The sequence below is a fragment of the Nannospalax galili genome, unplaced genomic scaffold, assembly GCF_000622305.1.
Source record: "Nannospalax galili isolate Female #2095 unplaced genomic scaffold, S.galili_v1.0 scaffold188, whole genome shotgun sequence".
Taxonomy (NCBI): domain Eukaryota; kingdom Metazoa; phylum Chordata; class Mammalia; order Rodentia; family Spalacidae; genus Nannospalax; species Nannospalax galili.
The window spans coordinates 3,895,681-3,904,763 of NW_008360325.1; the positions used below are offsets into that span (position 1 = coordinate 3,895,681).

General features: G+C 52.5%; 1 protein-coding gene across 4 annotated transcripts in view; it reads right to left on the reverse strand.

Annotated features, from left to right (window-relative positions):
• Window positions 1-3,944: 3,944 nt before the first annotated feature.
• Wdr25 (WD repeat domain 25) overlaps window positions 3,945-9,083 on the reverse strand; it is a 150,516-nt gene continuing 145,377 nt past the window's right edge. For all 4 annotated transcript variants that reach the window (XM_008825618.3, XM_029559962.1, XM_029559960.1 and 1 more), the window contains exons 5-7: window positions 7,484-7,654; window positions 5,108-5,248; window positions 3,945-4,362 (exon numbers count right to left, since the gene is read on the reverse strand). In XM_008825618.3, coding sequence (XP_008823840.1) covers window positions 4,141-4,362; window positions 5,108-5,248; window positions 7,484-7,654 — 534 coding nt within the window. In that variant the 3' untranslated portion in view covers window positions 3,945-4,140. The remainder of the gene's footprint in view (window positions 4,363-5,107; window positions 5,249-7,483; window positions 7,655-9,083) is intronic.

The following is a 9,083-nucleotide window of genomic DNA, read 5'->3' on the forward strand; positions in this document are numbered from 1 at the left end:
ACCCTCCCTCGCCCGGCATCCAACCTCTGCTGTCCTGGCTGGCTAGACAGATCTGCATTCAGTATACCTTGGCATGTCCCTTGCACTCACCACCCCCTCCTGCACCCCAGCTTTCTCTGATCTCTGAGGCAGATTTTCAGTGTCTCCCCAGGTGCTGTCCTGCTGGTGGCAAGGTCTGTTCTTGCTGTTCTGAAATGTCTTTATTTTGGCTAGGGACCAGATGCTAGCGGTCTCTCCCTGCCTCAGCACCTGGCTTACTGTGCGGGGCTCACCCTTATCTTGGGTGCCCTTCCCGTCTTAGTTGTGTCTCCCTCCAGCTGGGCACAGCCTTCCTTCTGACTTGGATTTCTGTGATCTCCCTAAGGTGTGTCTGGGTGGGGTTCTTCCTCAGGAGTCACAGGGAGTTGGTCACATCTGTGGGTTAGTATATTTCATCAGTTCTGGAAATTTCTATTATTCTTTTAAAATCTTCCACTTCCAGACTGTGGCAGAGCCTTGGACTCCATCCTCAGGCTCCATGGCACTGTGTGGCCCTACTTTTGATTCATCCTGCAGTGTCTGCGCAGCTTGCCTTACACTCTCTTTTGTGTTCACTCACCTGCCAAATGAGGCCACCAGGTTTTCATTCCAGCCGTTTTTTCCATGTCTAGAAGTTGTTTGCTTGACTGTGCCCTGTGCCATTGTCCACTGATTCCTGGTCCCCAGAGCAACTTTCAAGCTCACCCCTTATTTCTGCAAAGCTGGGTCTGGCACTTCCATCACGTGGATTCTATAGGTCTGGGTCCTTGTCCTTGCTCACATCTCCAAGTATCTTCATGTGCCTGGTTATCGGAAAAATGGCCTTTCAACCCTTGAGAAGGCTTGCTGGGGCTCTGCAAGGCCTAGGATGGAGGGTCCCTTCTTCAGAGGGGCTTTCTGTCTGCTCCTGTGGGTGCTTAGAGACCACTTCACCTCAGGTCCCATGCCCTGAATTCCCCTTAACTTCAGTATCTTGCTCCCAGAGAACTGAATCCTGCTGGGCATGGTTCATAGCTGGCTCAGCAGGACCCCAGGGCTGTACATCACCCTGACCCACAGCTGTTTCCTAGAATAACCACGGTGATGGCACTCAGTGCTTCCCTCCTGTCCCTTGTGCAGAAGCTATCCAGCCCCATGCTTGCTCTGCCCACAATGGTTTGGGCAGATGTGGCACTTGGCTCAGAGCTTCAAGAACAGGGCCTGTGTGCATCTAAATGGAAGAGTCTTCCATGCTCCAGGGTAAAGAGTGGATGAGGTCAGGAAAGACTTATACTGGACATTGAAAGATGAATAGTTTGTTCACCAGGTAGCCAACTCCAGCAAAGGCCTAGAAAAGATGACAACTTGGGTGTTCCCAATGGTTCAGTGCCCCCAGGTGCCTCCCTGGCAGCCCTGGAGCCACAGTTTCAGATTCTGTCTATACTTGCAGTGAACAGTTGTCCCTGGCAGCTCCCAAGTACCCAGGTGGCCAGGCAACCCATGGTAGGAGGTCACTTGCCCACAGGCCACGCTCTCTGGAGCGCTACTCAAATCCTACCTGCTCTTTAGCAATGTCTATCTGTGTGCCCACCCCCTGCCCACTCTCTCAAGCCTCACTGGACAGTGCTTAGCTAGGCCCCCATTGGTTGACTATCACCAGGGAAAGGGTCACTTTCCCCCTCTGCAGCCTGAGGACACCAGGTGCCCCCCTGGCAGCCCTGGAGCCACAGTCTCAGATTCTGTCTATACTTGCACAGTGAACAGTTGTCCCTGGCAGCTCCCAAGTACCCAGGCAGCCAGGCAACCCATGGTAGGAGGTCACTTGCCACAGGCCACGCTCTCTGGAGTGCTACTCGAATCCCACCTGCTCTTTAACAATGCCTGTGTGTGCCCACCCCCTGCCCACTCTCCCAAGCCTCACTGGACAGTGCTTAGCTAGGCCCCCATTGGCTGACTATCACCAGGGAAAGGGTCACTTTCCCCCTCTGCAGCCTGAGGACACTGGTCATTTTCCTGGGGACCCCCTAGACAGTTATCCCACTGTATGGAGCCCAGCTGGGCTGTGGGACACCAAAGAGAGGGAGATGTCATTTGGGAAGGCAGTCAAATGAGGCAAGAGTGCAGGCTTCAAGGACACAGTAGCCCCAACACATGCCTTGCTCTTAGAGTGGCAGCCTCCCCATGGGACACTGAGGGTCATGGCCACCCTGTGAGGGCTGCGTTTTAGTGCCACTCATGAAAGTCACAGCCTGGGTTGCTGAACAAGTCAGCAGTGAGCACAGGGCCTGCACAGGCATGTCCAGATGAGGCCGCCTTTCTCCTAGGACGTCTCTGATCTGGTGTTGCAGGTTGCAGATGTGAAAGTGGGATTGAGGTGAGCTCGGCCCAGGAGGGTAGGTGGAGGGAGAGCCCACACTCCAGGTTCATTCCTGCTCTGTGCTTTCCAAATTTAGCTTTCCTATTTTTAAATTGCAAATGGTGAACTCCTGACACCTTGGCAGGGATCAAAGTCAGTCTTTCTGAATGCTCTTTGGAAGAAGGCATTTGCAAAAAATAGGGAAAGCATAGGACACACCTGCCCTCCTGCCCAGGAAACCAGCTGGGCAGCCCAGTACATGGGGCACAGTCCACCGGCTCCTACAGGGCACTTCATAGCGAAACCAAATCCTAGGAGTAACATCAGGAAAGAGCCTCGGCAGGATTCCTGGGGTGCCCTGGCTGTTCCCCCTGTATCCTTGAGGTAGAGCTGTCTGTCCAAGTGACAATGACAGGATGTCAATTTGCAAAGCTATTTCCTCTACATGTGTCCTGCTTGCCCCAACAGGCCCACTGCACAGATGAGAAAGCAGAGGCTCCAAGAAGCCAAACCTATGCCAGCAGGGGTCTGAGTTACCCCAGGGTCATGGGCAGAAGAGGGCTGGGCACTCAGGTGAGCAGGGAGACCCTCGACAGCCACCCCTAGGCCTCCTGGGGGGAAGTCTGATTTCCAGAGTCAATCAGTGGTTACTCTGGCACACAGCATCAGGGCCAGTGATCAGAAGATACCCTGGAAGGTAGACACATGGGGTGCTGGGTAGAAACTATCACACCTGGAACCAGGACTTGGGATGGCAGCTAGGTGGGCAGGACCAGGAGAGATGCTGGGGACAGGTGGGGGGGCCCAGAAGGCTGACCACCCCCCATGTTCTATGGTTCATTCCTACATTCATTCATTTGAAAACCATTGCTGAGGCCTGGAGCTGGGGGAGACACTTGTAAAGACACAAGTAGGGCTCTTCTGGGGACACATCAATCCTCTGGCTCCAGAAGATTCCAGCAAAGCCTTAGAATGGAACCCTGCCCTGGGATCCAGCCTGAATGGGCTCAACTCCACACGGATCTGAGCATCCTGTGCACCCATTGCACAAAGGCCTCCAGACACAGTTTCATTAATCCCGCAAGATGATACTTCCTGTACTCCTCTCAGAAGGGGAAACTGAGACACTGGGTGACCACATAGCTTGCCTAAAGTCACACAGTAATAAAAGAAATAGAGAGGCAGAGTTTAAATCCAGGCCTGGAGGATTCTAAAGCCTTTGTCCCAACAAGCCACACAGCAGTTATTCACACACACCACATCTCTCTTTCCTGGACAGACACATGGCGTGGCAGCACAGACACCCTCCTGACAATGGGCAAGAAGCAGCAGGAGAGGGGCTTGGAGCTGAGTGGAGCAAGAACGCAGATTCTGGTGTCCTATGGGGAACAGCAGAGAGGTGGGGCCCTGGAGGCCTGTAGAGCTTCTGTACAGAGCTCCTGGGCAAGACCAGAGCCCCACGCCCTAAGGACAACACTCAGGACCCGCAGGGTGACCACCCACCTCAAGCTCCCCTACCTGCAGTGGAGAGTAAGAGGAGGCTGCTAATATACAGTCATTGCAAAATCACATTAAAAACGCAGAACACGCATTTAATGGGCAGCCCCATCCATTTGGCAAATGTCTTTACTAACAGTCCTCACATCCTGAGACAGATTCTCACCCTCTTGCACAGATGAAGTCACTGAGACCCAGCAGCCATGAGGACAGCCTCCGCCCAGGCCTGACCTCCAGCCAGCCTCAGTGCACACCACCCACCCCAGGAGGCAGGGTCTCAGCTGCCAGCGTCAGTGCCAGATCTTGATGTCGCCTCCCCAGGAGCAGGTGCCAAGGACAGAGGGCAGCACAGGGTGGTAGGTGGTGCCAAGGCAGGCCTGAGTGTGCCCTTGCAGCATGCACGCCCGACTGGCAGTGCGGAAGCTGAACATCAGGATCCGGCCATCGGCACTGCCTGTCACCAGCAGGTCACCACATGGGGAGCACTCACAGCCTACAGCATAGCCTTCTACCTGCAGAGAAAGACATGGGATCAGCAGGCTACATGAGAGGTGGCAGGGCAGTATGCCCCGCTGCTCTACAAAGTCAAGCTGAGAACCAGGAGGTGGGAGCCCTGAAGCCAAAGCCTGAGCTCTGTCTGAGGCTAGAGGTTGGTGGTGTGACCTGGTGTCCCAAAGGCTGCCAGTTCTAACAGGCGTGTCAAACCTATGGCCCATAAGCTGCATATCCCCACAATAGTTATGAATATGGCCCAACACACACTGCAAATTTACTTAATAAATAGGGGGTTTTGCTATTTCTTTTTTGTAACTGGATTGCACAGTTCTCAAGTGTGACCTTTTAGATGACAATGACCTGTCACAGGTTAGACATGCCAGGTAGTGGAATCCAGCTGCAGCAGCTCCAGTAAAGTTAGGGGTCTCGCACCAAGTAAAGTCACTGAGTCCCGGCCTCTTTCACCCCAGCAAAGCAGGACCCAGGCAGGAGAAGGGAAGACAAAGAAATGGCCCATGCTAACCTGTCCCGTCCCTTTGTCCATGCCGTGTGAACCAACTAACAACTGCTTTCCTTCCCAGTAGCTGGGCATCAGACGTGGCCTGGGCCATGAGCGGACCCCAGCCCACAAAGTCCACAGTCACTTGAGTAAAAAGAAACAGAGCACCCAGAAGATCTGCATGCCCTGAGTTCAGGTACAGCCTGGCTGGTGGTTCTAGAGCCAGCGATCAGCATTTGACCTAGGAGACAAAGTGGGGGTACCTTGTGTCCTTCATAGCGCCGTCGTCTACTCATCCGGTAGGGCCACACAGCAGAGAAGAGGGCCAGGTAGTTGCCATTGGTTTGTGCCAGGAACACAGGCTCCCTCGGGTGTAAGGCAAGGCTGGGGCAGGTATACCTCTCCTGAGAAAGAACAGGAGAGTTGAAGGTCAGTGCTGGGCTTTTCTTCCTCCCACAGATCCCACATCCTGCTCGTGGCTTGTTCCCTCTTCCTAGGCCTTGACTTGGAGGTCTATATGGGTTTCCTGTTGCTGCTGTAACAAGTTACCACATAGTCAGAGCTTTAAAACAACACAACTGCACTGTCTGCTGCTCTATGGTCTGATGTGGGCCTCAGTAGTCTAAAACCAGTGTCAGAAGGCTGTGTCCCTCCTGCAGGGTACTGAAGGGAAGCTCACTTCCTTGCCCCCTTCCATCTTGCAGAAAGCACCTGTGAGCTTATGGGAGGCTGAAAAATGCCCTTGAATATATCCATGTTCTGATTCCTACAGTGAATGTTACCTCAACAGGTCAAAAGGGTCTCTATAGAGAGTTTAATGGCATCAAGAAGAGATTCTCCTCTACTGTTGCTCTATCACATGTCCCTAAGAGGGAAGCAGAGGGGTACTGGATGCACAGCAAAGGCAATGCGGAGGTGCTCAGGCAGGTGCGATGCAGCCATCAGTCACAGAAGGACAACAGCTCCCAGGGCCAGAAGAAGTAGGAAATGCTCCTCCCCTGGAGCTCCTCAGGAGCGAACCCTGCCCACACCTGGATTTCAACACAGTACTATATAATATTTATTAAGGATTTCTAGCCTCAGACCTGTGGGGGAATAAATCTGTTTTATTTTAAGCAACCAAGTCTGTGGTGATATTTCACAAAGGAATAGAAAATAGATCTGAATTTCCATCTCCCCACTACTATAGTGAGCTGCTGAGGGGCAGCCCGCCCAGCCTAGTCTCCTACCCTTGCCAGACAAAAAGATAAAGACACAAGAAAACTTCAAAACAGCAGGGTGGAGGAGCTCACCTAGGAATCATCCTTAAAGCTCTCCTCTCAACTATGCCAGGTCTGGCCTAAGTACTATCCTTAAGCCACCAGCTTGAAAGGACCCGACAGAGTAAATAAGCTCTCTGTGGAAGCAGCCAGATCACTATTCCCACCAGCACAGCTGGATGATGAGCTGGCTTCCCAGTGAGACATCAGCAGAGCACTTACTTGCCCCACAAAGTATAGAGGTGGCGGGATAGGATGGCCAGCAGCAATCACCTGCCTCATTCCTTCATCTCTGCTGGGCTCTCCTAGGCAGGAGGCTCTCCATGACCAGAATTGCTCTCTAGCCCCCTCCCAGTGAAGTCTAGAGGCTGGTTTGCTGAGGTTCACTTAGAACCCACTGAGAGGAAGAACAAGACAGCAAAAGGGTGGTCTAGATGCACATATGATCAAGACTAAGATCCAGGAGCAGAACACCAAAGAAATCAGTAACAGTTTATCTGACATCTCAAAACATGGTGATGATGATCACAGTGATGGGGATGAAGATGGTAATGAGCACAGTGATGCTGATGGTGGTGCTGGTGGTGGTGATGATGGTAGTGACCATAGTGATCATAATGATGGTGGTAGTGATCACAGTGATCATAACGATGGTGGTAGTGACCATAGTGATCATAATGATGGTGGTAGTGATCACAGTGATCATAATGATGGTAGTAGTGATCATAGTGATCATAATGCCAGTGGTGGTGATGATGATCGTAGTGATCACAGTGATCATAATGATGGTGGTAGTGATCACAGTGATCATAATGATGGTGGTAGTGATCATAGTGATCATAATGACAGTGGTGGTGATGATGATCGTAGTGATCACAGTGATGGTGGTGGTGATCATAGTGATAGCAGTAGTGGTTATGGTGGTGCTGGTGGTGCTGGTGATGTTGATTGTGATGAGGGTAGTGGGGTTAAGAATGACAGTTACAGTATTATGAGTACTCTCTGTGACCCTTTTATAAGCATATACATTCTCATTCTTCTCTCTCTCTCCTCTCTCTCCTCTCTCTCCTCCCTCCCTCTCTCTCTCTCTCTCTCTCCCCTCTCTCTCTCTCTCTCTCTCTCTCTCTCTCTCTCTCTCTCTCTCTCTGTCATCATTCTCTCTCTCTCTCTCTCTCTGTCATCATCCCATGGGTACCAGGAGGTGACGTCTACAAAGGCTATGCAGCCAACCTAAACCTGATCTTTGCACACCCCGTCCTAGAGATTCCAAGCAGCTAATACTCTCCTCCCCAGACAGAACGGGGCTCAGGACCAGCCCAGGGCTATGGGGACATGGCCCTATGGCTGAAACTGAAAGCAATGCCACATAGAGCTTCTCACATGGAAAATCTGGTTGGAGATTTTGGCAGAGGTCCGGAAGTCCCAGGCAATAATAGTTCGGTCAGCAGAGTCTCGGGTGGATGCATCAGTGCTGCTCAGGAACTCAGAGCCTTCATGGAGGAAGAGAATGTCCAAGGTCTGCTGGATTGTTGCCTTGTAGCCTCTTACTACCTGCAAAAGTGGCCACCAGTCACCATGGTGGGTCTGCGAGCACAGGGCAGGTATGGGCCAAGGGGGGTTACTGAGCACGTGGGGATTTAGTGAGACTATTCTGGGCCATACACACTCTGAGAAACCCTGGTATATGTCATCCTGGGACAGTCCAGCTTCTCCACCAGGTCAACGTCTGTGGCTCTTGGGAGCTGCTGTGACATCTAGATGCAGCGGGACCTTGCGGCTATACCCGCCCCACCTCTGTCAGCACATGGATGGGCCCAATGGGGCCCAGTTGTTTCCCAGGTTGACAGCAACACGGAACGCGAGCGTTTTAGGGGACAGACCTACCGTAAAGCCACAGTCCCAGAACATATCTTACTTTTAAAGACATGTATTTCCTGAGCATCACCACCACCATTTCACAGCTTCTTGTCTCCTAAGCAACGAGAGTCAAGTGCCCGCCACTTTCCTCAGTTTGCTGTACCCAACTCCTGCTCTGGCACAGCTGGCTTGGACAGAGTGTGGCCCAGCACCAGGACAAAAAGCAGCTGTGCTGAGCATGCTCATGCCTGGCAGTACCAAAATGACCACCCCTTGCCTGGGAGGGATGCCAGGCCAGGACACTGGCCCGCTGCGGGCCCGGCCACAGGGTTACCAGCGCCCAGGGCGCCACCATGTGGCTGTAGTGTAGACACAGTTCTCAGGCGCTACTGGCTATGAAATGAGCAGAACCAACAAACTTAAGAAAAAGGTTCATACCTTTAAATTTTTTAGGCATATTTTCCATCATCCTCTTTCAAATGTATATGCTTAATTCATACTACATGCAAACTTGGTAACTTTAGTTTAGGCTGGGGTAGGGCAGAAAGGGTTGGGACCCATTTCAGGATGAGGTGCGCTTTGCTCAGAAAGATGTGGGATTTATCAAGACGACACATCCACGGCCAGGCAGAGCATCTCCCAACCCCAGAAGCTTCTCTGGAGCCCAGAACTCGGTCTCTAGTTGGCTAGTTCCTGCCTCTGGAAGTTCCTGGGGTCAAGTATGGGCAACAGGTGACTTGGCCTCTTCACAAGCAGCCTTCTACTCGTGGGTGACTTCAAGGTGAACCCTGAACCCTGAACCCTGAAGAAAAGCTGGCCCTGAAGACTTCAGTAGTCTGGACGAAGAGCCGGGGTGCCCCTTATAAATGCCTGCAGCAGCTCCCCCAGGCAGCAGAGGCTGCCTGTCTTCCTGGGTGCCATCCTGCATGCACCAGGATTCATGAGCACAGCCCCATAGCCTGGCAGAGAAGAGCTCCAGTCAGCTAGGGGCCTCATTGCTGCTGAGAGGTACCCCAGATGGGTCTAGGGCTGAAGCACCTAGGGCCTGGGAGGAGGTGGACACACCATCATAGTCCCCAGCATCTGCTCCAGTGAGTTTACACAACACCCAGTGCTCAGAACA